This window comes from Hemicordylus capensis, chromosome 1 (assembly GCF_027244095.1).
Source record: "Hemicordylus capensis ecotype Gifberg chromosome 1, rHemCap1.1.pri, whole genome shotgun sequence".
NCBI classification, from domain to species: domain Eukaryota; kingdom Metazoa; phylum Chordata; class Lepidosauria; order Squamata; family Cordylidae; genus Hemicordylus; species Hemicordylus capensis.
In genome coordinates this window covers 406,939,155-406,966,195 of record NC_069657.1, presented here as the reverse complement: position 1 = coordinate 406,966,195, position 27,041 = coordinate 406,939,155, and the positions used below count along the sequence as shown (strand labels likewise).

Below are 27,041 nucleotides of genomic sequence, written 5' to 3'. Positions count from 1 at the left end.
AGAAATGCATCTGAGGGTAAATAATTGATCGTAATTTTGCCCTGGTTTTGTCTAATGAAGATGTCACCGCTTGCCTGGTGCATTGGCTTTCTGTTAGAACAGAGCATCAGTTGATATTAAACTTTGCAGTAACCTTCTTGGAATAGATTTCTGACTCTGGGATTCATTTAATAAACCCATTAATCATTAGCAGTTCCAAGAAACCTGACAAGCTTTAGAAAAGAAATCAGAAGCCTCGTAGGCCTGGATACACTTGAGCACGTCGTCAACAGCGGCAGCAACCCTGAACTGAGTCTTTGCTAGGAGAGAAGCTGTCACTCTCCTGTGAGAAAAGGGAACCAGACAGCAAGGTTGCAGTCTCGAATTCACACACATACTCCGCCCCACTGTGCCTCACTGTCTGCCTCTCAAAATATCTTTTCACTGGGTGAATCACCAGTATCCCAGCTAGTTAATACATTATTTTTGTCTTGATGTTGTGGAGAAAATGCAGCCAGATGCTCTGATATGGGCCATGTGGCGGCTTTATCCTCAGAGGATTCTCAAACTTTAAGTGAAACTAGATGTTCAGGGCAACCAACTTGTTTGTTAACATATGCTGGTGCTCCCTTAGGTCTTCTTCTTTCTCCTTCTTAAAGATTGTGAACCCCTTTCAGACAGGGACAGGGAACCACCTTTCTTTCTTTCTTTCTTTCTTTCTTTCTTTCTTTCTTTCTTTCTTTCTTTCTGCTATGAAAACTACTATGGGATTTTTAAAAAAACTTAAAAATGGTACAGTATATTGTATAAATATTTGAAATAATATGAACAAATGAAGCTATAAATAATATATATTAAGCTTATACCAAGTTGGTTCATTGGTCTATCTAGCTCAATATAGCCAACACAAACTAGTAGCACCTCTCCAGGGTTTCAGGAAGCAGTTTTTCACCTTAAGTGGCACAGCGGGGAAATGCTTGACTAACAAGCAGAGGATTGCCAGTTCGAATTCCGGCTGGTACTAGATCGGGCAGCAGTGATACAGGAAGATTCTGAAAGCCATCATCTCATACTGCACAGGAGGAGGCAATGGTAAACCTCTCCTGTATTCTACCAAAGAAAACCACAGGGCTCTATGGGAGCCAGGAGTTGAAATTGACTTGATGGCACACTTCACCTTTACCTTTAGTTAACTGCCAACCAATAGTATAGGTATGTAGTTCGAACTACTTTTCATAAAGGAGTGGTGATTGCTACTCAATTACAGGAAAAGACATTTGCCCTCAGGGTGTATGAATATAAAGGCAAATGAAGGAGAATTCATGCATATTGCAGTGCTCAGGCATCAGAATGTACATCACAGCGCAAGAAAACTCCTGACTAACCTAAGTCAGCAATATATGAACTACACTGGTGACCAATAAGTTTCTGGGCTGGTTATAACCTATAAAACCCTAAACAGCTTAGGCCCAGGGTAAGAGAACATCTTCTTCACCATGAGTCCCATCACCCATTGAGATCACCTGGAGAAGTTTGTCTGCAGTTGCCATCAGCCCATCTGGTGGCTACACAGGGACGGGCCTTCTCTGTTGCTGTCCGAAGACACTGGAATGCACTCCCTGCTGAGATAAGAGCCTCCCCATCTCTGACAACTTTTAAAAGGACTCATTTTTTCCTCTTAAATACCCAGGGCCCAAGCTGTTTAGGGCTTTATAGGTTAGAACCAGCACCTTGCATTTTGCCCGGAAACCTATTGGCAGCCAGTGTAGATCTTTCAGTACAGGAGTAATATGGTCTCTCCAAGATGACCCAGAGACCAATCTGGCTGCCGCATTCTGTACCAATTGTAGTGTCTGGACTACACACAAGGGCGGACCCACATAGAGTGCATTGCAGAAATCCATTCTGGAGGTTACCATTATATGTACCACTGTTCTGAGGTCATTTATCTCAAGAAATGGACGCAGCTGGCATATCAGCTGAAGCTAATAGAAGGCACTTCTGGCCACTTCCTCAACCTGGGACACCTGGGAGAGGCTTGGATCCAGAAGCACCCCCAGTGTGCATCTAGGTGGCCAGATTTGGCTTTTAAAAAGCCAAATTCTGGCTTACAGCCCATTTGACCCACGAGTATACCCCTTAGGTTCTGGCAACTCTGTTGTGCATACCTGTTCCTTCCAGGGAGTGACACCCCATCCAGAACAGGCAGATCAAACTCATCTCACTCTCAAGCTTAGACGCTTGGGCTGGGACAAGGCGGCATCCCTGTTGCTGGGCAACAGCTTGAGAAGCATGGAGACAGGGTGGGGCAAGTGCTCGGAGAAGCAGCCAGCGAGAATCATTGCAGGCAGGGAGCAGGCACATTCCTGGGTGGGTCTGGGCCACCCTCTCTATGATTTAAGTTCCAAAAAACTGAATGAACCTCCAGTTATGTCCATGTCTGCATTCAGACATAACACTGCCACCTCCAAACCTCATGTTGGAGCAGCAAAACACACTACAAACTGAAAGTTCAAGATGGAGTCTGGTGAGGAAAACTGCAAGTCACCTTTGCCACAAAATTGCGGTTTCATGCATTCGGACGTGCATGGATTCCAACCTCTGCCCCATTCAAGTCCGGCTTGGTGTTACATGCAAATGTGGCTAGTGTTATGCAGATAGGGACTGGCTCACTTTCAAGAGGTTCCAACTGAATTTTCTGGTTCCAGTTGGAGCACAGTGTGTCCTTGTCGTAAAGGAACACAATCTAAGAGGAAACACAAGGGAGAAATCAGCAGTAGTCAGTGGGAGAGGCCCTATCCTGGAATTAATAGGAATAGTTGCTCCCCCTTTGCCAAATATAAGAGAGCCCCACTTTGAAAGGTGCTGCTGTGCCCAGTTAGCCAGAGTAATAGATATCAATGCAAACCAACCATTTCTCCATCTGACTCCCCCACTCCACCACAAATTCTTGCTGATGCATCTTCAGGGCGATGAAGATTCTTCACTGGCTTCTTAATGCACCAGACACACGAAGGGGCACTGAGACATCCTTTCATGTGTGTAGTGGAAGGATTCAGGTAGTGAAGCAGCAAATGCAGTTGCACCTTGTCAGAAAACAAGACTCCTGAAAAGTGTTGAAATCCTGTATGTGGTGTGAAAGGCCATGGAGAAAATAGAGGTGGGGGTGCACTTCAGCAGTTCATGCTCCAAATAGTGACTCATTTCATATGCTAACTGTTTTCCATAGAAAACACAGCTACATTAATGCCGAAAGAGGCTTGGGACTATTTTTCATGGCTTTAACATCATTCAAGGTGACACCTGTCACTGTTCCTCAGCATCATAATGAATTCAAGAAATAATTTAAAGTCTCATCTTTGGCTGGCTTTCGTATGGCTGTCTTCGGCTGGCGATGTACCCATCCCCTCTCCTGCCATTTAATCAGATGAAAACCAGATGGCAGTCCCAGATAAAAATATGGAAATATACTGTACATGGATGTCGTTTGCTAAAGGGGGGGGGGACAGCCACCTCCACTGTGACCTTGTTTCACCCTTGCTCAGTTTCCTCTGCTGTCATCTTTATTTTAGTTAGTTAGTTATTTTGTTTAATGCATTTTTATACCACCTTATATATAGATCTCTGGGCGGATTGCAATTTTAAAACACAAAGAACAATTAAAACATTTAGGGGCGCTTCTCACGATCAACAAAAATCGGGCTAGCAGAGCCTAGCCCGGTTTTTGTTGGTCGTAAGAACCACCAGGCTCGCAGCTGAGCCTGGTGGTTCTTGAGCGGGTAACCCGCTCGAGAACCACTGGTAAAAAGCAGGTTTGCGGAGCAAGCGCTCCAGCAAACCTGCTTTTTACGATCATGAGTAGCCGCAGCAGGCCTTTGCGCCGTGCCTACTCATGAGTAGACCCCCGGCCGGGGGTCTCCCCCGTATGCCCTGCGCGCTCACTCAGGGCATACTGGAGCGCGCGGGGGGCGCACGGCCCCCACTCCCCCCACCCCCTGCCGGCTCCGTCACGGGGCCAGCCATCATGTGGGTGGCCGATCTCCCTGCCTGCTCATGAGCGGGGAGAACGGGCTTAGCCCGCTCTTCCCACTCACCCGTAGAAACCGGGTCTCACTGATCGTGAGACCCAGTCCTAAATCTGTAAACCGCCCAGAGAACTTATGTTTTGGGTAGTATATAAATGTATTAAATAATAAATAATAAATGACTTACTGAATGGAGTTGATGAAAAGCACTCCTTGACACTGCTCCCATCTTAGCACCCAGAAGAACTGCCAGATCTAGGAACACCCCCATGCTGCAAAGCTGTTCTCTTACAGAGAGTACATCCCCATCCAACAGATGAGAACAGAGAAGAGAGCTGGTCTTGTGGTAGCAAGCATGACTTGTCCCTTAAAGCTAAGCAGGGTCTGCCCTGGTTGCATATGAAAGGGAGACTAGAAGTGTGAGCACTGAAAGGTATTCCCCTTGGGATGGAGCCGCTCCAGGAAGAGCATCTAGGTTCCAAGTTCCTTCCCTGGCATCTCCAAGACAGGTCTGAGAGAGACTCCTGCTTGCAACCTCGGAGAATCCACTGCCAGTCTGTGAGACGATTCTCCTGATTGGGCAAAATTGGGCTAAGGGAGCCTAGCCCGATTTCACCCACACATGAGAACCACCGGGCTAGCAGCCGAGCCTGGTCTCACCAAAGCGGGAAACCCGCTAAGGTTACCCTCCCCTAAGCCCAGGTTAGCAGAGCGAGCTCTCCACTAACCCGGGCTTCCAGATCATGTGTTGCTGCGGTGCAGCTCCACGCTGCGGCAACTCACACGTAGACCCCCAACCGAGAGGCTAAAAAGCAGCCTCCCGGCTCGGGGGTCTCTCCAGCAGGGCATGCTGGAACTTCCAGGGGCCGCATGGCCCCCAATCCCCGCAGCCCCCTCCAGCTCCGTGATTGAGCCAGCAGTCGTGTGGGCAGCCGATCCGGCCACCCAGGGCTCTGTGGGCACTTGTCTGTGGGAAGAGTGGGCTAAGCCCGCTCTCCCCGCCTAACCCCTTCTGGCAGTTCCCACTGATTGTGAGAACCACCTCTGTGTGGACAATACTGAGCAAGATGGACCTATGGTCTGACTCAGTATATGGCAACTTCCTATGTTCCTAAAAGTTGTAACCCCTTCAACCAACAGTACCTCCATCTTGACTGAATCAAAACAGTGCCCAGATGCAGGGCATCAGACAGCATGTGATACAGCCAGCTTGTTAAAGCTAAGTAGGTCTAGCTCTGGTCAGTTCCTGTAAGAGTGATTGTCTAGGAACCTCATTCAAGCCACCTTGAGTTCTACGATGGAAGGTGGGATATCAATATAATAATATAAATAATGTAGAACTCCAGGAGTAAATGTCTAGACTAGATGGTTAAGATTTTGAGCCCTTTGGGGACAGAGAGCCATTTTATGTATTTGTTTGATTGATTGTTTATATCTATGTAAACCGCTTTGGGAACTTCTGTTGAAATGCGGTATATAAATATTGTATTTGTATTCGTAATGTCAACTCTAGTATAGAGAAATGGTTGGACAAGAAGGAGAGGCAAGAAACTAAGTCACAGATTTGGGAGTTGTCAAGATAAAGAATTATGTAAACTAATTAGAGCATGTAGAGTAACAAGAATGAGAGAAAAATGTGGAAACTAAGGACTGACTCTTGCAAGGACCCTTTTAGAGCAGGGGGAATGAGAAGGAAGAGTACCAGTACTTGAGAGATAGAGGTTAAACTGACAGGAGGAGAATTAAAAGAAGGCAGTATTATGGAAGTGTGGAAAGGGCATAGATGACGAAGTGATGACTTCCAAGTGTCTTAGGTGGCAGACAAGCCAAGAATTGGGACTAGTTCAAATATGCTGAGATGGCTGGTTCATCACATGCACATTCACGATGAGCCTTGATTAACAATAAACATAGTGGGGCTATTCTTACGATCACAAAAATCGGGCTAGGAAAATCCTAGCCCGATTTTTGTGATCGTCGGAACCACCGGGCTCGCAGCCATCGTGTGGGTGGCCGATCGGGCTGCCCAGGGCTCCCTGCCCGCTCGTGAGCGGGGAGAGCGGGCTTAGCCCACTCTTCCCGCTCACCACTAGGAACCGGGTCTCACTGATCGTGAGACCCGGTCCATTGGGTGGTTTCAGGCAACCAAATAACCAATGAGGTGCTTCACATGATTAGTGTGAAGTGCAATGAGGGCTTCTGCAGGGAGAACAGGCTTAGCCCTCTCTCCCTGCACACAAGCAGGCTCTTAGCCCTAGATGGCCGGATCGGCTGCCCACATGATTACCGGCTCCGTGACAGAGCCAGTAAGGGCTATGTGATTTGGGTCTGCCCACTTCTTGGAAGTCCCAGAACATCCCGCACAAGTGCACGAGGCATTCTGGGGAGATCCCCAAGGCTAGGAGGCTTGTTTTAGCCTCCTGGTCAGGTGTCTCCTCATGAGTTGCTACAGTGCAAAAATGCACCGCAGCGTCTCACAACTAAAAAAATCAGGTTAACGGAGCGCTTGCTCCATTAACCTGGTTTAAGGGGATGAGTTTTTAGGCAGGCTACCTGCCGTAGAACCAACAGGCTCAACCTCAAGCCCAGTGGTTCTCACGATGGGGGAGAACCGTGCTGTGCTCCCTTCGCCCGGTTCTCCCCCATCGTGAGAATAGCCTCAATAGCTGATTTGGTCATAAAGCTGCCTGAGCCGTACATTTCATCCTCCCCCTCTTTTTACTTCCTTGGCTCTGTTGCTTAGCTATGATGTCAATAGCCTGATTTGTTTACGCCGCAGCTTTGACTCAACCCATGATGAAACCAGCATTTGAAACCAGAGCTGCATCTTGGTTTCAAATGCTGGTTGAATAGTGATTCACCAGCCATCTCTAGATTTGAACAGCCCACAAAGACGTGGTTTAAATCCACCACAATGGCAATGGACATGAACAGAGCAGTAAGGCGGGGGTGGGGGGGACACAGCAGGATGCAGACTTAGGCTGCTTTCCTTATCTGAACCTTTCCTAAGTGTGGCTCAGGTTATTTGGCCTAAAGAGAAGGTCACTGGGACATGGATAAACGGGATGAGTTGAGCAAAGCCCACATCAGGGGAGGTCAAAAGGGAAAGGGATTTAGTAGAAGAAAAATTATGAATAGATGGAAAGGAAGGGTTGAAGAAGTGTTTTTTGGGGGGGGGGTTGATCTGAGCATGCAGAGAGATGGCAGCTGTGTAACATAAGAGGGATGAGGAAAGAGATGCATTCAGAATAACGAGGTTGGTGTTTGATGCCTTTTCCTTTGTTTCAGGAATGGACATATACTTACAACCAGCAAGTCCGTCACCAGAAGCTGTGCTTGTCCATACAGACCCTTTTCCCAGGTTCCCAGGTAGTGCTCTTACCTTGCAAAGAAGGGGATGGCAAGCAGGTGAGGCTGTTCTTTCTTTAACAGATTTGGAGAATGAAAACTCTCTGGCTCACACACCGCACAAGGGGACGTGGGCGGGTTGAGCCAACACCCCTGTGCATGTGTAAGCACCGCTGATTGGACTGCACTCTGGGGCAGCCCCAATCCGCCATAAGTTGTGAAATTCAGTGCCTATTGGAAGTAATGGGCATCATGTAACTGCACACACAGAGTCCTTTTTGCAGAGCACTTCTGCCCTGTGGCGCAGCCCCATCAGTGGCACTTACTTACATGCGCGCAGGGGCACAGGCTCAACCTGCCCACTTTTCCCTGCACAGTATATGAGCCCCTGTCTTACTATATACTCTTCTGTCAGTGAGATGACATACTGAGGCTCTTCTCATGATCAGTGAGAAGAGCCTGGATGGGGTTTGCAGGGAGAACGGGCTAAGCCTGCTCTCCCCGCAAACGAGCAGTCAGTCTGCTCCGGGCGGCCGAACTGGCTGCCCACATGACTGCCGGATCCATTACGGAGCCAGCGGAGGCTGGAGGGATCGGGGGCCGTGTGGCCCCCAGAAGCTCCAGCATGTCCTGCGCGAGCGCACAGGGCATGCTGGAGAGACCCCTGCGCCGGGAGGCTGCTTTTAAGCCTCCCGGTCGGTGGTCTACGGCAACTCACGATCGTAGAGCCCGGGTTAGTGGAGCGCTCGCTCTGCTAACCTGGACTTAGGGGAGGGTTACTTAAGAGTGTTAACGGCTTGGAGGCCACCATCGCCTGCGAGCCCGGTGATTCTCATGGTCAAGCGAAATTGGGCTAGGCTCCCCTAGCCCGATTTCGCCTGATCATGGGAATAGCCTCGTTTTCTCAGTATTATCCCACCAAAGTGTCTCAAGCACATATGAGAGTCATCACCAAAACCAACCCCATAGTCCTGTTTTCTGGTCAGTACTGCAGCCATGAGGCAAAGATGTCTGTGAAAGACATCTTTTGACACATAATGATCAGGAGACTGTCATAAGACATTGGCTTTACCTGCGACAAGACACTTGTTTACTTATGTTATTGCATTTTTACACTACCAATTTATGCCATCTCATGGCAGTCCACCAAAAAAAACCCCACCCAATTAAATCAGTCAAGACAAAACCAATTACAACCATTAAAACCTCAAGCAAAAGTTTGGTTAAACACTTATGTTTCTAAGGATCTGACTCTCACAGGAGGGTCTCTTTTGCAAGGGGTGCAGACAAAGGAGGGGAGGCAGTGGGCTGTCCCTCCTTGCCCCACACGCCTTCTAAAGTCTGTGAGGATCCAGTATGAAGAAGGGGCTGCTGACGGTCCTTTCTCTGCCAGTACCATTGTTGCAGCAGCCAATTACACTTTCCTCCCTCGGAAAGCAGGGGTGAGCGTGGGGAAGGAGGAACTACTGCAGGCTGGAGGAGGGGAGGAGAGCAGGAGGGAAAGAAGGAGTTTGGAGGCAGGCAACTGGGTGGCAGTTGATTCGGTCAGAACCTTGGCATTGCTCAGGATAACAATAAATGGATTTTCCTTATATAATGTTTGGAGTTTTCACTCATGTGAGATGAATGTTTTACACAGAGATGCATGAATTTTGCTCTGAAGTTGCTGCCATGGTCTTTATACTTTCCAAGATGGGGCTTAACTTTGTAGAAGAAGAAATGAAAAAAACCAAAAAGCACACAGTCAAAATACAGAAAAAGGGAGACCAAAGTCCCACGATGCTGCGAAATTGTTTATAGCCCAACGCGTACCAGCCGAAGCCTTCTGGAGCGAACTAAAACACATAATGAAATATTTGAATGATTAAAATATGCAAATTCTGAATACTTAAAAAAACAAAACAATGGAACAACCTATTATAAAAATTATGATCATTATACACAGAAACAACATTTCCAAGAATAACAATTCTTCTTGTTTTTGTTAAACCAAGTTTTTATTTCAAATTACTCCTTAGGCTTTTACCTGTTTGTGGAGAAGTTGGTTTTGTATGACAGGGTTTCATTGGAATATATGTAAGTGTATAATGATCATAATTTTTATAATAGGTTGTTCCATTGTTGTTATTGTTTAAGTATTCAGAATTTGCATATTTTAATCATTCAAATATTTTATTATGTGTTTTAGTTTGTCCCTGTAGAAGGCTTCGGACAATACATATCGGGCTGCAATAAACAATTTCACAGCACCATGGGACTTATGTCTCTCTTTTTCTGTAGTTTAACTTTGTAGAACATCCTGAACATTTCCTACTTCATGAACGTGGAAGAGCCATTCATTTAGCTTAAAACAGACTGCTTTAAGCTAAAGGAATTGCTGCTGTTATTACTAACTCTTACGCTAATTTTGACTTGGTCTCTATTGGTGTGAGTACTTCACTGCAGTCCTGAAGGTTGTGAACTTAAGGAGCTTCCTACCGTGGGTCCCCAGAATGGCATTGTGGCTGGGAATGATGGGAGTTGTAGCCCAACAACGTCCGTGGACCCAAGGCTTGGAATGCCTATTCTACTCTAAGGCTGCCTCCAGCTCACCCAGCTATAAACATGCTGTTGACCATGAACCAAAAGTAGAGGGATGTCGTAATGGCCATGCCATTGCTCCACATCTCACCTTTTACAGTGTACAATTACAATAGCTCAGTGGAGCACGTTTTTCAGGGCAGGCTGAATTTGATCTCTTTGTATTTCTCCTTTCTCTCTCCAAAGCGATGGAACAAAGTTGGTTCTCACATTGAGCACATGGCCACCCGTTACTGCCTGGACACGGAAATGGTGGGAGACACCAACGAGAACATGAGAGAGGTCGTTATTAATCCTTGCGAGAGCACAGCCATGAGCCAGCGGTGGGAGATGGTGATGTCTTGACCACATCTGGCAATGCGCTAACCGACTCAGCCAGGAGGAGCATTGTCAGGAACAGCCAAGGCTGTTCTCCAAGCTTGGGGTGGGGTGGGGCTTGCCTCAGAGTGGGGCAGAAGCCAAAGAATAAGGACATACAACTGTGCTTTGGTTGAAAAAAGCACATAAGTGCTGGCTCTGAGAGCCACAGCCGTAATCATGCCCAGCAAGGCCATACATCCATAGTTAAGAACTGCACAACTCAGTCTGGGAAGACCTTTCAGCAACCCTCATCTGTAATTGAAGCAGAAGAAGATCCTCTTCTCGTTTTTGAGAATGGAGCCTGCTTAAGTTGGTAAATGTGGAAGTGATTGTCCCCATTGCCAAGGTGAGAGGAAAATGTCGTAAAATAAGTGGGAGAGCAACTTCAGGCAGGAGAACGGTGGGGAAGGGAGAAACCAAGTCTTACAGGAGCACAGAATGGGACGTGCTGGGAATGAGCAGCAAAGGCCAACCAATCTTGCACTTTTGATTTATGTAACTGAGCACATCTCTGGACGGATGCTGGAGCTAAGCTATATTGCACATGATAATTTGTATTGATCCATGTAGTTGTGTACTAGATACTGTATATGACTGTAGGGTGAAAGTGAGAAAATGACTGTGGTGTGTGTGTGTGTGTGTGTGTGTGTGAGAGAGAGAGAGAGAGAGAGAGTGACTCTGTGTTGCTGTCTGAGAAGTGTGGTCAAGTTCTGATAACGGGTGTGTACAAGAAAGGGAAATGTTTACACCACACTGTCTAATACACAAGGTCCCTCCAGGATTCGGGACAACCCTGGGCCAGAGATCATTAGTCCCCCCACAGCTGATAATGGGTGGCAAGGGACAGAGGGGGCACTCTCACTTTGCACAGAGCCCCATGCCCAGTCCTCCTCCTTGCCAGTGCTTGAAGTGGAATGGTTTGATTTCAAACTAGGCCAGACTCAGTCAGGCCCATTGAAAATAAGTAGAATGGTTTTAAGTCCGCCTGAGAAGAGGTGGGATCATATCCCACCCACTTTGAGCACTGTCCCTCACACTCCTCTAGAGTTGAGATGCAGGGGGATCTGGCGGGGGGGGGGATACTTACACTGCCACTGATTTTCCCACTGCCCTGTGCAAAGAAAGAATGGCAGCACCCTCCACTTGATGATCCCATTAGCAAGCAGCCTGACTTGCCAACTTATAGCACTGACTATGTTGCTGTCCTGTTGGAACTCTCTGTCCTACAACTACACCATTAAGATTGAAGATATGAGGTGACTATGACAGGGTACCAAATATAGTGGCTCACCTACTGCGCAGCCCACCATCAGTCTAAGGGAGATGCGTCCTTGTAGTGGCATTCTAGTCAAAAAGACACCACCGCTGCTTGCACATGTGCAGCAGCCTCCGAGGCTCCTGGCTTCATCATTGCCGGTGAAGCAGAGCTCCCATGATTCCCCTCTCCCTTAGACCATTGGTGGACTGTGCAGTACTTGAACCAGGTTTCCAGATAATTGAAAATGGCCGAGGTAGAGCTAGTGTTGCCTGTAGTTCTAGGCCATTTTTTCAGTACCATTGTAGTCTCTGGTTAACTTTTTGAAGCACAAAAAATGGTACAAATGTTTGCCCAGACACCATAGCAGCATAGAAAAATGAATGTATTGTACCTATCAATGAAGAGATCTGATTCTGGCATTACCTGGTCTCCTGGTCCGGAGTATGGACTTGAACAGTCTGAAATATGTAAGCAGCATTCCAAACCCATATCGCAATTTAAAATCCGTCTAGTACCAGATGTCTGGGGAAATAGCCCAATTATGAATCAGACTTGGGTTCACTGCTGTAGGCAATGCCAGCTTTATCCTACCATGATCTACTCACTGATCAATGAGATCCAGCCCATGTGTGTTGTGCGAGATTGACAGTCATGATTACTATACGAGAGGGCTGATAACACTGTTCCTTTCCCTGTCTCAAGGGATCTCAGATGAACCTAAAATCACCTGGTGATCTTCTGTAACTGTAATGTGTACTCTCACTATTTAAAAACCTTGGAATAGGGGGAATTTTGACATACAGCATAAAAGTAATATTTTGCTATTTGAAGACCACTGTCTTGTGTTTTCTTTCTTCCAGTAGTCATAATATAGAATCTTGTGCTAGCATATTGCACTGGTACGTGGAAGAGGGGAGCACATGTATTTAAAACATCTTTGGCAGCCTCACTCATAATGGACAAATGGCCCACCTTGCTAATTATAACACCAGTTGTGCTGCTGTAGAGGTCTGTTGATCTCCCCATCCTCCAGTTACATGACTAAACACTTGAGATGACTGGAAACCCAAGACTGATTTTCAGAGACCTGAAAGTGGCAAGGTGCTGGGCCATGCTCTGGGTGTAGCATATGAAGATCTCTAAGGGAACTTTCACATTTGCAAAATGGAGATCAGTTTTCTTTAAAATGGCAGCATTCAGTGTTAATGACAAGCAAACTTCATTTGTCCTGGTTCAGAATGGTCTCAGCTAATATGAACTACTTTGGCCCAATCAGAAAATATCCCCCACCCACGATCCCTTTCTGAAATTCTGAAATCTTCTTGCATTCATTGGGAGTGCAATGCGGACCAAACACCTTCTTCACCCCCACATCTCCCCACAAATTTCCATGTGAGGCCCTGAGCCCTTTCCTACCTCTTCCTCTTCCCTTTCATGAAAAACTTAGCAACAGCAACAAGAAAAATCTGGAGAGCTGAAATAATTGTATCTCAGATGCCAGGGACCCTGGGAAATGTGGTTTTCCCAAGTATGGGGTGACAGCTTACGGAAGCTATCTCTTCAAGCTAAGCACAATGCAAAGGATTGACACTTTCCCATCCAATAGCATGAAGACTTCCCTCTCAAAACAGTTTGCGCAACACATCCTCCTACACACACACACACATGCTTTATTGGTTCCCTAACCCTGTTCCTTCAGCCTCCTGGCCATTCAGTGGGTGCTGAAGGCTATATTTTCCTGTGAATGGGGATTCTCAATTTATTCCTCAGCTTCCAGTCTTCTATCGCAGCTGTGAGAAGCCCATCTTTCATTCTTTTTCAAAAATTCATCTAGTCCTCATGGTGCAAAGATAACAACACAACTAAATATATGATGGCAAATACAGGCTGACATCCAGTTTAATGCCATGCTTGCACCACAAAGTTGTGACAGTGCAAGAAGATTATGTAGCTGTGCAAAGTCATGGGGATTTTCAGAATTGCACTCTTGTTCAAAGTTCCCAGCAAAGCATATGAGGCATGCAACACAGAAGCTCCAGACTTCCTGCAACTAGCTAGGGCATTTATTTATGATTTGATTTGATTTGATTTGTATACCGCCCTTCCAAAATGTCTCAGGGCGGTCTTGTGATATTCACAAGCTTATTTGTCTTGTGATTGCATAATGATGTCCTCACACAAGTGCAGTGTTAGGATGTTGGCCACTGTACAGAATACAGACACGGAAAACAAAACTTATTTTCTTTCTTTCTTTTCTTTTTTGAGAAATTAAAATCACAATGGGTTTTTATACTTATTGTCAGAATATGAAAATGTGCCTTTCTACCATATACTTGCCTTTCACGGGGCTTTTCCACATGAAGTTTGAAAGGGAAAGTTGCTTTCTGGTGTATTTTTCCTTATCAAAAATGGTGGTGTGAATCAGCCTAGAGGAACATATATTTTGAGATTCTTTAAAGGCTGTTTATTTTGTCTTATTTGAGCATAACAGTTTAACATAAGAAGAGTTAATTAAACATGGCCACCAGGTTCATGGAAATGATGTGCAAATTACACATGTCTAAATATTCGTGCTAGCTCTGGCCTTCTGGTTTGAAATATATTTCAGATGGAATCCTTGGTGCTGTTCAAACTTGGGAAGCAAACCATCCAGAAATGTGAATAGAAGGGTAAAGGCTAATGCTGCCTTTAAAGTGAGCTTCGGTAGATAAATTACTTTAATGATATAGGCCCCAGGCATAATGCAATTTAGTTGAAAGGAAGTGTGCTTGGAATTCTGGACCCAAATCATGTGTACACTAATGAGAAAAAAAGTAAAAGATATAAAGAGGAAAATGGCACACACAGTACTGTATATTGTAATGTGGTTTGTTTATCTGTCACAAAGCTATTCGTTTTCCATCAGTCCCCACTGTGATTTAAGGCAGTCCTGCATGAGCGCTGCTATTAATTTTTTGAATTATTTATATTTATTTTCTTCTCTATCACTAAGGTTCGGTAGCTTGCAACCACTTTGTTTTTTTTAAATCTGTTTTTTCAATGTATTATATTTGCTTTGTAACTGTTTTCCAAGGATTTAAAGGCAGTGGCTGACATTCTATGCAACATCCTGTGTGTCTTCTAATGAAATGTTGCACAGTTGTGCAAGAGCTCTCTTGTGCAAATGCAAAAATTGTGCGTGCACAGTTACATGATGGGTGGCCATTATTTCCAATTGCTGTCCATTATGGATGGCCATTATTTCCACCTTTATTTGCACCATTTTGTGCATTTCTGCAATAGCGCTCTTGAGCAACTGCATGCATGTTTCATTAAAAGACACATGGAGGTTATTATCACGATTGCAGAAAATCGGGCTAGCCTCCGCTAGCCCAATTTCTGAAATCGTGAGAACCACCGGGCTCGGCTGTGAGCCCGATGGTTCTAGAGCAGGTAACCCGCTCAAGTACCCCTCCCCTAAAACCGGGTTTGCGGAGCAAGTGCTCCACAAACCCGGGTTTTTTTTTATCGTGAGTAGCCACTGCGCTGCTCCGCTCCGTGGCTACTCACAAGGAGACCCCCAGAGGGGAGGCGAAAAGCCGCTTCCCAGCTCCAGGGGGTCTTGCCAGCATGCCCTGCGCGCTCATGCAGGGCATGCTGGAGCTTCCTGGGAATTATGGGAATTGTAGTTCAACAACATCCAGGGACCCAAGTTTGAGAACCCTGGTTTAGGGTAAGAGCACTCTCTCTCTCTTAACCTACAGTTTAAGGCCCAAATTTGGGTGATCAGAATTACCCAGTAAGCTTCACATCTGAGTGTGGATTTGAATCCACTCTCCCAAGACCAAAAGCTCTAGTCACCACATATGATCTCACAAGTCACTAGAAGGTTTCTGTTTTAGGAGATGTAGGCATATGCAGAAGCCTCCTCTCCTAACTACTTAGCACATTTGCAGTCAGTCTTGTAGCTGCTCAGACTCCTTGACCACTTACTTTTAAATCTTAGCTGTGCCAGTCTTGACTTACACTGGAACATTCAGAAGACATCTTGACACCAAAATTACTTGGGAAGATCAACCTGAGAGAATTTGTCTACAGAAAGAAATGCTTGTGTGAATCACCCTCCATGTATAAATACGAACTCAGAGTTGAGTGCAAGCAGGGGGGAAACAATCTTCTTTCAAAATAAAGCATCCTAAAAAGCTTTATGTCATCCAACATTCAGCATCCAATAAGACAATAAAGCTATTCAGACGAGCAGAAAATAGGGTTACCTTCTGAAAGCAGATAGAACCCTATTTTTACCTCATAGCAAACAGGCGGGTATGTGCTGCAGACCCGGCAAGGAGTGTGAGCGACAGATGATTAACATTTTAAGGTTTGCCAGCCACAAGTAGCATTGTTGGTCCTCCAACCCTGCCCCTCGCAACAGCAGTTCCCTGAGTGGACGGGGCAAGCACAGGACCCAAGGAGACCACTCAGAGGGCTCCAAGCTGCAGTCCGTCTTTGCTGCTCCCTGATTGGCAGCCTCAGTTAACCCTCCCCTGGCAACTGCAGCACTGTCAAAGGCACTGAACTCCGTCCCCATGGCCAAAACTCCCTGCTCACAACAAGGCAGGAGAGAGAAGAGAGCAGCTGCAGCTGCCAGCAAAGGAATAGCCAACGTGAACACACACAAACCCCAACACACACCCCAGATCCAGGAGGAACATAGCAGATGCCCCCTGGAGCAGTTGCCAGATGCCGGTGAGAACAATCGGGGCCCCACAACTAGCCCAGGCACTAAGCTGGGGGCAAGGGCGATGAGATGTGTCTCCTATCACCCCTGTCCAGTTGCCCCCCCCATCACAGTGGATGGGTAGACAAGCAGGCAATGGGGAATGTGCACCTGTCCTCCTTGCCACATGTGCCACCACCCCCTTCACTCTTGCTGTGGCAGCCCCCATCGCCCCATTCCACCATACAACAGCATGGTTTGGGAAGGCAGAAGGGGGAACCTGCCCCGCCCCCACCCGCCCCACAGCTGTGGCCTCCATGGTCCCCCCATCCCACTGTATAGTGTGTGTAGACGGTAAGAACCCCCCCTTGCTCCCCCACTGCCACTGTAGCCAAGTGGAGACTCTGCCTCCACATCAATCTGCCACTGCCACTCCCTGGCAGCCTCCCAAATAACAGGGAATTTAATCTGCAACCCATTTTGGTCCTCTGCACGTGCACAGACGCCACTCACATTACCAGGCGAGTGGGTGTAGGAGCTGCTCTGCCCGCCGCTGAGCCACCTGCAGCCACTGCAAGCCCCCCGCCACCGCTGCCATTGCCACTATGAGGCCGAAACACTTTGCAAGTATCCCAGTCACCATGTGCACACTGCTCCCCCCCCCCTCCACCAGGGCAGTGGCGGGCAGAGCGGGAGCGGCTGCTGGGCTGACCATCCACCTCCGTGACCCTTGCGTGGAGAGTTTGTCAATCTAGCGGTCACAGTCACTCCTGTTCCACCACCACCCTGCCACCACGGGAGCTGGCTCCAGCCCCCCACCCCACCCCACCATTCCCCTTGGTGTGCAGGACTCATGTCACACCAGAGCAGGCACACGCACTCTACACATGAAAGCAAATACATATTGGGGTTGCCAACATTTCATTGCCAGAATGAGGGGCACATGTTTGGGGCTGGGGCCTTGGGGAGAGGGCTGAGAGGGGGCAAGAGAGTGAACAAGTGGGCGGGGAGGGGCGCACAAGCATGCAAGTGGTGGGGAGGGGGCAAACGAGCAGACAGGCAAGTGAATGAGCAGGCAAGTTAGCAAGCAGTTCCTCCACACTCGCATCACCCTATCAGTGGTGCCCCTTGGCACCCATCCTTCTGCACTCCACCCATCTACACCTCCCTTGAGAAGAAGCAGCCTTATCTCTCCACAAAGCTCACCCTGTCATGCCATCCTGCAACACCCTGCAGTCATGCCTATCCCCCTACCAAAGGACCCGAGGTTTCACTGTCCATACAACTCTCTCCTCAGGCACGAGTGCCCATTGGGCAGGCTAACACAAATAAGGGGGGCTATGTTCCAAGAAATTGGACCCAGCATCTTTCCTCGAAGGGGAAATTCACATGGATTACAGTGTTTCAGAGCGTGTGCAGACAGCAGTGCCTGAAGCCAAACACCTGCACGGCTGCTGCATTGAGCTCCTCCTGTGCCTTTTTGTGCCAAAATGTCACCCACAGGCAAGGAACACTCTTTGCTGTGTGCACTGGCCCTGCTACCTCTGGGAGGGGAGCACTGGTGGGTCCCCGCTAATGGAAGCCATTCTCCACATGGCAGCTGCTCTCTCCTTTGATGCTGCCGCCCTACTGCAGGCTTCTTCTTACCCAGCAAGTCACCCAGCAAGTTTCATGGCTGAATGGGGATTGGAACTCGGGTCTCCCCAGCCCTAGTCCAGCACCCTAACCACTACACCATGCTGCAGGCAAGGGCAGCTGCAGGCAAGGGCAGGGACACTCATGCTCTCGTCCAGTGACTTGCAGGGGACAGGAAGGAACACAAAAATCCCCATTCAGCCATGAGACTTGCTGGGTGACTCTGGGCCAGTCACTTCACTCTCAGCCTGACCTACTTCACAGGGTTGTTGTGAGGAGGAACTTGAGTATGTAGTACACTGCTCTGGGCCCCTTGGAGGAAGAGAGGGATATTCTATATTATTAATTCTTCAAGACGGGCCCTGCACCCTGCGGGGTGGCTGGAAAGCAGTTTGACAGTTGGATCGGGGGCACTGTGAAGCAGCAGGGAGCTCGGAGGCTGGGGGCAGCTTAGGGAGCTGGACAATTGGCTCTGGGGGCTGTGGGTGGCAGACGGTTGGCTGAGCTGTGGCGTGAAGCGTCAGGGAGCTTGGAGGCTGTCAGGCGAGCAGGTGACAGTCCCTGGCAGTGGCAGGGGGAAGCAAGGACTTTGGGACAGAGATAGAAAGACGGAGGACAGAGAGCGCGAGAGAGAGACTTGCGGGGGGGAGAGAGCGGGCAAGAGTCTTGCAGCGGCGGCGAGAGAGGGCAAAAGAGTTTCAGTGGGGGGGGGAGAGAGAGTGAGAGCATTGTGGGGGTGGTGAGAACGAGCGAGAGAGTTGTGGGGGGCGGCAAAAGCAAGTGAGAGAGTTGTGGGGGTGGTGAGAGAGAGTGACAGCATTGTGGGGGCAGCGAGAGCAAGCAAGAGCATTGTGGGGGCGGCGAGAGTGAGTGAGAGCGTTGTGGGGGTGAGATGCCACAGGCTCAGTGCAAGACTGCACAGATGCTCTGTGCAGGGTCAGCTAAGCTGGATGGACCAATGGTCTGATTCAGTGGAAGGCAGCTTCCTATGTTCATATTTTCCCTTGGGCTCATTTGCAAGGTGCCTGCCACTTTAAGGAAGCTCAGTGTTCTTTGCTGGACAGGCTTTCCCCAAGCAAACTTCTGCTACTTTGCAGCCCACTCTGATACGCAGGCTCTATGGTAGCTCCGAAAGTTCTGTGGCTTCACACGAGTACTGGGAGGGGGTAGGCAACCTCCCCTGCTTGGTAAACCTGGTTTTAGAGGAGGGGCTGGGAACTGGGTGACCCTCTTTTGAAAGAGCCCTGTTTGAGAGCTTGCCGAGGTTTCACACGGGAGTGCTAACCCCGCCTTCAGACCTCAAGCCCTGTTTTTGCTGGTCATGAGAATAGCTTCATTGTAAAACACTCTGGATGGAAACATTCAGCCATAAAGCTCATATATGGGAGATCATATATGCCAAAACAAGAGTAGTTTGTAAACAGAAAGCTACATTTTTCTTTAACCAGCCCCATGGCTACTGTCACCACATGAAACAAGCTGCTTATTCAGGACAATATCCATTTGGGAGCTTGAACTAAGAACAGCTGACAAGATTTGTGGCTGTTTATTAAAAGGATTCAAAGCTAAGCCTTGATCTGAACGCCTGCTTTACACATCCCATCTATGCAGAAGCCGTCTATCCTAGCCACTTAGCACATTTGCAATGGATCTTTAGCTTGAAAGATCAAAGCCATTGTAACCCAAAATTGATTTTCCTCTGCAAGAGTTGTCTGAAGCAAAAACCAATTTGGTCTGTATAAAGTACATTCAATGCAAGGAGATATACCTGGTATCACCTTTGAAACCATTTTTGCCCTACCATGAATAACAAGTGGCACAATAAAGGGATATTCTTACAGCCGATCTGATCTCTACCCATCCATGAGATAACTCAATGAGCTTATTTGCTCCAGCTCAGAACTTGGGTATCATATTTCATAATCTTGTTATAATGCTCAGGATACTTGGTGGTGTGACCCAGAGATGTGCTGCATGAACTGGGAGGTGAAGCTGAAACAAGCAGGAGTTCAGAGAATCTTGTTTGCAGTCAGATGAGTGAGACTCAGATTGTGCTTCGGATCAAGGAATGCTTTGTTTGGACAGGAAAGCAACCCAGGGAAGCCCATGAAACCAGGCGAAAAAGGGTGAAGCCTCTGCAGCTTCAAGTGGTTTGTAACAAAGAGTACCCAGACCAGAGCCCTAGTCACATGTTACATTCCAACGCATGTACAATCTGTGTGCATTGTACATGCATTCAGATCGATATGCACAGAGAACCAGTGTGGTGTAGTGGTTAGAGTGCTGGACTAGGACCAGGGAGACCCGAGTTCAAATCCCCATTCAGTCATGAGACTAGCTGGGTGACTCTGGGCCAGTCACTTCTCTCCCAGCCTAACCTACTTCACAGGGTTGTTGTGAGGAGGAACTTGAGTATGTAGTACACTGCTCTGGGCAACTTGGAGGAAGAGCGGGATATAAATGTAAAATCATCATCATCATACAGTTATTCACACATTATGTTGAATGCACATTCAGCAGTACATTTCCTGTATGTAATGGGAAAGCAGACTGTGCCCAGGTTCACTTATAAACTGAATGCATGCACAGTCATTTACACAAAAATGACTTGTATATGTGCACAGACATCTATACACAAATACAATATAAATGGCTGAACAGGGCTATGGACAAGAATGCCCAAATGCACTAGCCTTATTCACCCATTCTGTTCTATGCACCTATAATCTGTGTGCAGTATGCACATGGACAGATCCGCATGCACATACTGTTATTCACACATGATGTTCAATGCATGTACAGCTGTACACTTCCTAGATGTGCCCTACATCTGGGGGGGGGCCCTGTACCCCGATTCATTTTTACAGTGAACACATGTACAGACATGCACACAAAGGTATGTATGTGTGTACAGACATCTGACCTCAGGTACAACAGAATGTCTGAATAGGGCTCAGCAATCTCCTGGTTTGAGTCTGGGCTAATTCCAACACATCAGGGCCATTTATACAACCAGCGCAGGGCGGCTGCTCAAAATCACCTTCCCCTCCGATGAGCACAAAAATGCTGCTGGGAGCATGGACCGCACTCCCAGACAATCCGTGCTGCATCACAAGCATGCTATGCCATGAACATGATGCACTGCTGGGATCACCCATCAAACAGGCACTCTAGATGGCCACCTCTCACACAATTCTGGCAGCCAGGTTAAGGGAGCACTTGTTCCCTTAACCTTGGCTAAGAACGGAGCTTAGGAGAGGGGTTAGGCTGGGTGGGAGTGCCAGGATCCACACAAATCCTGGTGCTCCACATGAGCAGCTGTGCCTATATTACGGTAGATGGACCACTGGCTTGCTAGCATGAGACTTCTCATACAGTAGGAGAATGCAGCACAATTGCTCTCTGGCACAACTCTCATTAAGGTGAGATGAGTTTGCCTTATGTATATCTTCCTAAGATTTCAGTAACCACCTGTTCTTTGCCTTTTCTTTATTTTTCTTCTGGCCTGTCCAAATAGTTACTCTTAAAAGTCATAATTCTAGCTTTTCCACTCACTGCTCAAAGCTTTTTCTGCCTTGTTCCCCTTCACAGTGCACGACAGAGGCAACCACACCATCTTGTTTGTGCCAAAAATCCGGAATTAAGGGCTGTATTGCATGGATGTCCCATTTTAAGCTGTCTTGGCTAATGCCCACTGATAAACCTTTATGAATTAATCTAATCCTTATAATGGTTTCACGTTAACGGCCACACAAAAATGTTGCAGCAATGAATTTCATGAGATAATTAGGTGTCTTGTGATGAATTACGGCCTTCTTTCTGCACTAAGCTTGCTGCCAATCATTTCACTAGATGACCCTGAATTCTAATATTTTGGCTTGCAACATTGACAGAGCGCTCCTTGAATGATTGTGGGCCTGCCAAAACATACGGTTCATCTCTGACAATGAAAAGGCCAGAGAGAAATCACCCTCTACTCCTGAAAAGGATGTTACTACTGGCAGAGTGGGGGCAGTGGACAAAAGGTTTTAATGATCTGGGTGAAGAGCATGACTTTTATAATCAACTTGATGAAAGCAGGAAGAACTATAATTAGATTTTAAGATAGTGTGGTTTCCCCCTCCCAACACTCCATTGCAAAGCAGGGCAGATTAGAGCACTCATTGCATTCAGAGGAGCAGTTTAACTGAGAGTGTTTTTCAAATAATTCCTAGCAAAAATTCCCTGTGGACTGTCCATCAGCAGATCCTGCTTGCCCCCTTACTGCTGACATCTTGGCATGTGCTAAAAACATACTCGTCTCATACTTGCTACTGCTGCTCCCCAGAAAATTGTTTTAACTTTTTAAAAAATCTGGTGTTTTATATTGTTATTTTGTTTTGTTTTTTCTATTGTCTGTTTCTATTGTTTCATGTATATGCTGCCTTGGAATTTGAATGAAAGCAGGGGCGTAGCAAGGTTGGAGTGGGCCCAGAGACAAGATTTTAAAATGGGCCCCCAGCGCCTCAAAGTCCAGGGCCTCCGCACACCCCAGGCCCCCAAGGATTTAAGTCTGATATTCCAAAATAAGTATGCTGCCTGGAAATACATTTCACTGAATACACACACGCACACGTCACAATATATAGTGATATACATTGAGTACTATACATTTGTTTTACTTTTAATGCCTAGAACACACTAGAAAGATGAATGATTAAAATGGCCCCCTCGCTGCAGATTAGCAAAGGAGACTTTCAACCATGCAGGGTGAACCTATGTTTGTTTTCTCAGAATTCTGAACAAATTCAGTCAAGTTCGATTCCAGGAGGTTTTTCACAGGAGGCTTTTAAAGCCCTTTTACACACCTCTCCTCTGGAATGGAGGTGCTGCATTCACATGTTGGTCAGATTTACCCTGAAGTCCCTGCAAGTTATTGGGGAGCAGTTCACACACAAGAAAAATAAAATAAAAGCACAAGACATGCTTCACAGTTCTCACTCAGACCTTCTGGGTTGTAAAACAACTTGAACATAAGTGCATTTATAAATGAACGAATAAAATAAATATAATACTGTTTCTTCCAGAAGTTTTTGTAATTTTCTGCCATGAAACAAGCCACTTACAGGACTTTTTAGATAGTTTTTTTTAAGCCAGCAAATTTTCCAAGCTGTTTAAAAATAAATAGTCAGAGACTTCTCAGTCCCTCCCCCCCCCCATATCAAAGCCCTATGGCAAGCAGATGCCTATATATCCAGGGGGGGCGGGGAAGGTAACCACAAAAAGGAGTTCACACTCTACCTGGCAGCAGGGGGTCTTCTGCTGCAGAGAACAGTGGTGACCACTCTGGCTGCCTCCTCCTTCCTGGCTGGCTTGGGCCCTACTCGAGTTCAGGCTTCACAGAGGCCTACACCAGACCTCCGTGGAAGCCCCGCCCACCCGCCGATCAGCTGAGAGGCGGGAGAAAAGGAGCTCTTTGCAGCTTGCCTGCTGCTTCCATTGCGGGCCAGCAGAACAAGCAGGAGAGACGGCGAAGAGGGCAAGTGGCTGAGGGGCCTTGGGGCTGGGCAGGGGGCAATGGGGAGTCACGTGAGGTGCCCCTGGGGGGCCCCTCCAGGCAGTGGGGCCCCCAGACAACCGTCTCCCCTTGCCCGATCGTTGTTACGCGCCTGAATGAAAGGCAGGATACAGAATAAGTAAGATATCAGTCATTTACATGACCAAGTGGGTTGGATGTACCACAAGAGCACAAGGTGATAAAGTTGGGGGTAATTTGTACCCACCCCATCCCTGATTCCTACTAGGATTGCCAATTGACCAGGGAGCGGGAAAGGCCCAGATAGGTGTTTTATACTTCCAGGCTAGTTCCTACATTCTGTATGCACAAATGACAGAGATTTGTCTTGCTTACTACAGTCCATGGGGTGGGGTGGGGGGGTCACAATAGGTCCTAAAGACAGGACCTATAGGTCCTCCCTACTCTCCTTTGAAGCGTAAAAAAAGACAGCAGGGATGCTACTGGTCAGTGGAGATCTCGCTTTCAGGCTCCAATTTGCTCGATTTAAGGAAAGCCAGGTTATTTGCCTATTTTCTAGAGAGAAGAAAGCTTAGGAAATAACCACATCTCTGTGTGTGTGTTTGTTCCTTTAATAGCTTCAGTGTTTACAGTCTGATGGAACCAAAATTGCAGTAGATAGGAGGGAGTTCTAGGGGAACTGGATGCGGATATTTTTTATTGTTATCTGCCATCTTGTTTCAAGATGGCAGTAACTCACGTATAAGCAACAGCTCTGTAGAACTTATTTGTTTACAGTCCAGTTCAAACCAAGCTTACCGTACATGGGAGGGGGTCCTAGGAGGTCCTCTTTTGGTTGTGTTTTGTCTTCTTAAAAAGAGAAACAGGAGAGGTTGTAGGAACATAGGCAATTGCGTTATATTGAGCCAGGCCATTGGTCGACCTAGCTCAGTATCTAGGGATGTGCTCAAACAGTTTCGGCACTTCTATTTCCAGGTGCTGAAGCTTCAAGCTGCCCCCGCTGAACTGTTTTGGCTGGGGGCAAGTGGGTACTTTAAAAGGAGGAAGGTAGGTCCTCCCTGTTCTTCCATTGCAGCTCCGTTGCTCCCCACCGCCCCAGAGTGGCACTATCAGTATTAAGCAGCCAGGCTCTCTGTTTGCTGGTTGCATTTGCTTAGGAACAGGAAGTTCCCTGTTCCCAGCAGGAAATTGTGTCTGAGCATGTGCGAATGCCATCTTGAGTGTTCAGCATTCAGCGCCACTCTGGGGCAGTGGGGGGCAACGGAGCTGTAACAGAGCGGCAGGTAAGACCTGCCTTCCTCCTTTTAAAGTGCCTGCTCTCTGCTGCCCCAGATGTGCACAGAACACTTCATGCACATCCCTGTCAGTATTGTCTACACTGACAGGCAGCAGCTCTCAAAGGGTTGAGGCAGGAGTCTTTCCCAGCTCTACCTGGAGATGCCAGGGATTGAACTTGGGACCTTCTGCATGACAACAGATGCTCACCGCTGTGCCCTATCCCATATGTTGAGGAAGCGGAAAGTAGGCTCCATTCGTTCTATTTTGAACTCCTTTTTCTTTTGAATAGGTCACCAGCATTATTTTGACTTACTACACTTGCTTGAACTGTATTGCCAATAAGCCCAGCCCCAGGAGTTGACCATTTCACCCACTGCTGCATGTGAAGGTGCGGGGAGCATACATGTGGTTCTTCACATTGGATTTGTTAAGTAGAAGAAAGGAGGCTGAGTGGGGGCAGAGCATCATGGCGATGTGACAGTGACTGCTATACAGATTGCCATCAATCCCCTCCCTGACCTTTCTCAGCCTCTGTTCCTCTGGCCCCTCCCAGGAGTCAGGAATAGATTTTTGAAACCAAAGGTTGGCAGTCTGCCTCTGATAGTTGGGTACGTGACTCCATTGATCAGCCCCAATCCATACACTGCAACCTGCCATGACCCAAGTGAGGAAGCAAGACATGTTCAATGTGCGGAGTGGGCCACTGCTGAGGCAACCTGCCTGGACACCAAAGCAGCCTTTTCTCTCTTCTCACTTAAGCTGCTGGAATCACTGTTGCTTGAGCTAATGACTTGCTGTACATGTCTTAGTTGGACTCACTATGGAGGAGTGAGGAGAGAAGTCTCTCTTCCCACCCAATACAAAGATTCAAGAGGTCAGGAACTGGAGAAAGGAAGCAATGTGCCTTATTGCTTGCACAGAATGTAATGACCCTGGATGTGGGACACTCCCCACTTGGGGAACAAGGCAGATCATTCAGGAGATGAGAGGGGGGTGCAAAGACCCTGTGACCCAAATCTCAGGTGACCCTTAATAGCAGAAGGGCCAGGGGAACCAGAGCCAGTATTCCCACCACAACTCAAAGGCATGGCCCTGCTTTCATCTTCTGACTCAGAGGAAGACCTCAAGGATCTGTCAGTCTAAGCAGAGATCCCTCAGAACCACATGAACCAGCGCTTAGAAAACTGGGGGAGGTTTCCATGGAAGGGATGAGGCCTTTCCACTTTACTGAAGTAAAGTGAAGTTGCGCCATCAAGTCAGTGTTGATTCCTGGTGACCACAGGGCCATGTGGTTTTCTTTGGTAGAATACAGGAGGAGTTTACCATTGCCATCTCCTGCTCAGTTTGAGATGATGCCTTAAGTAGTGGCTGTAAAAACCAACCGTCAGCTCCAAGCCTCTACTGAAGCAACATCCATCTCATGCCCGCTGTACTGAGCTGTCTTGATTGCCTGCTTGGAGATATCCCAGGTCCTGATCACTCTTTTTCCTTGGAGCTGTCTGAGGTCCCTGTTCCTCCCACATCCCTGCCTCAATGGAAGCCCCAGTTCAGTCTGAAACAGGATACAGATAAGGAAAGGGAAAGGCTCTTCTCCCCTGCTTTTCCTGTTGCACCATTGCAGGGAGAAAGATGGGGATGGAATAGATCTAGAGAACGTGAAAAGTGGGGCACACCCAGAAACCTAGGCTCAGCCCACCTCACCAAGCGAGGAGTGGGGCAGACCCAGAAACATAGGCTCAGCCCACCTCACCCCGATTTGCACTGTCACACTCTTCTGTACAGGTTGTTCCATCCCATTACACAGCAACATGAAAGATGCCAGGCCTTTCTATATATATACTTATATAAAATGGGAATGCAATAGAACTTTATATTTGATCCATTTGGATGTGTGAAAGAACAAGGAGGAAAGAACTTCTAAAACCATTCGGCCATGGTACTCTTCCAATAATACATCTCAAAATCCCCTTCCATATGAGCCAGTGAGTTAACTAATAATGGAAAGTGATGGCTAAATAAGTAAAGTGGCCAATATTTTCTAATAGTTTTGAAAATGAGCAAACCAGCAGGAGGAAAGCTGATTTTGGATGCCAGATTCATGTTGTCTTTATAATCCAAGCTATAGTTTCAGCAGTTCCAGAAGATGAATCACCCACTCTAACCAACACAGAGATCAACATGGGGTTTATTAGAACCAAACTATCATTTAGCAATGTCAGGAATGTATTTATTATTAAGCAGAATGCTCCACAGTTTAAATAGAAAGTCATTACTTCTCCTCCGACGTTGAACAATGTATGTTTATGCAGCCAAGCAGTGAAAACTGTGTCACAAGAACACAAATCTTGGTCTCTCTTTGCTGGACTA

At 47.3% G+C, this 27,041-nt stretch overlaps 1 protein-coding gene and 1 long non-coding RNA gene across 2 annotated transcripts in view; one reads left to right on the top strand and one right to left on the bottom strand.

Annotated features, from left to right (window-relative positions):
• Positions 1-12,380, top strand: part of GALNT14 (polypeptide N-acetylgalactosaminyltransferase 14) — a 373,865-nt gene extending 361,485 nt beyond the window's left edge. Inside the window, exons 14-15 of the mRNA XM_053306849.1 lie at positions 7,293-7,412; positions 10,119-12,380. Coding sequence (XP_053162824.1) covers positions 7,293-7,412; positions 10,119-10,277 — 279 coding nt within the window. The 3' untranslated portion in view covers positions 10,278-12,380. The remainder of the gene's footprint in view (positions 1-7,292; positions 7,413-10,118) is intronic.
• Positions 12,381-13,893: 1,513 nt separating this feature from the next.
• Positions 13,894-23,232, bottom strand: LOC128349819 (uncharacterized). The gene is made up of 3 exons (XR_008319012.1): positions 23,162-23,232; positions 15,523-15,621; positions 13,894-13,976 (listed from the first exon to the last, which is right to left on the bottom strand). It is a non-coding gene; the product is annotated as an uncharacterized LOC128349819 (long non-coding RNA).
• Positions 23,233-27,041: the final 3,809 nt, after the last annotated feature.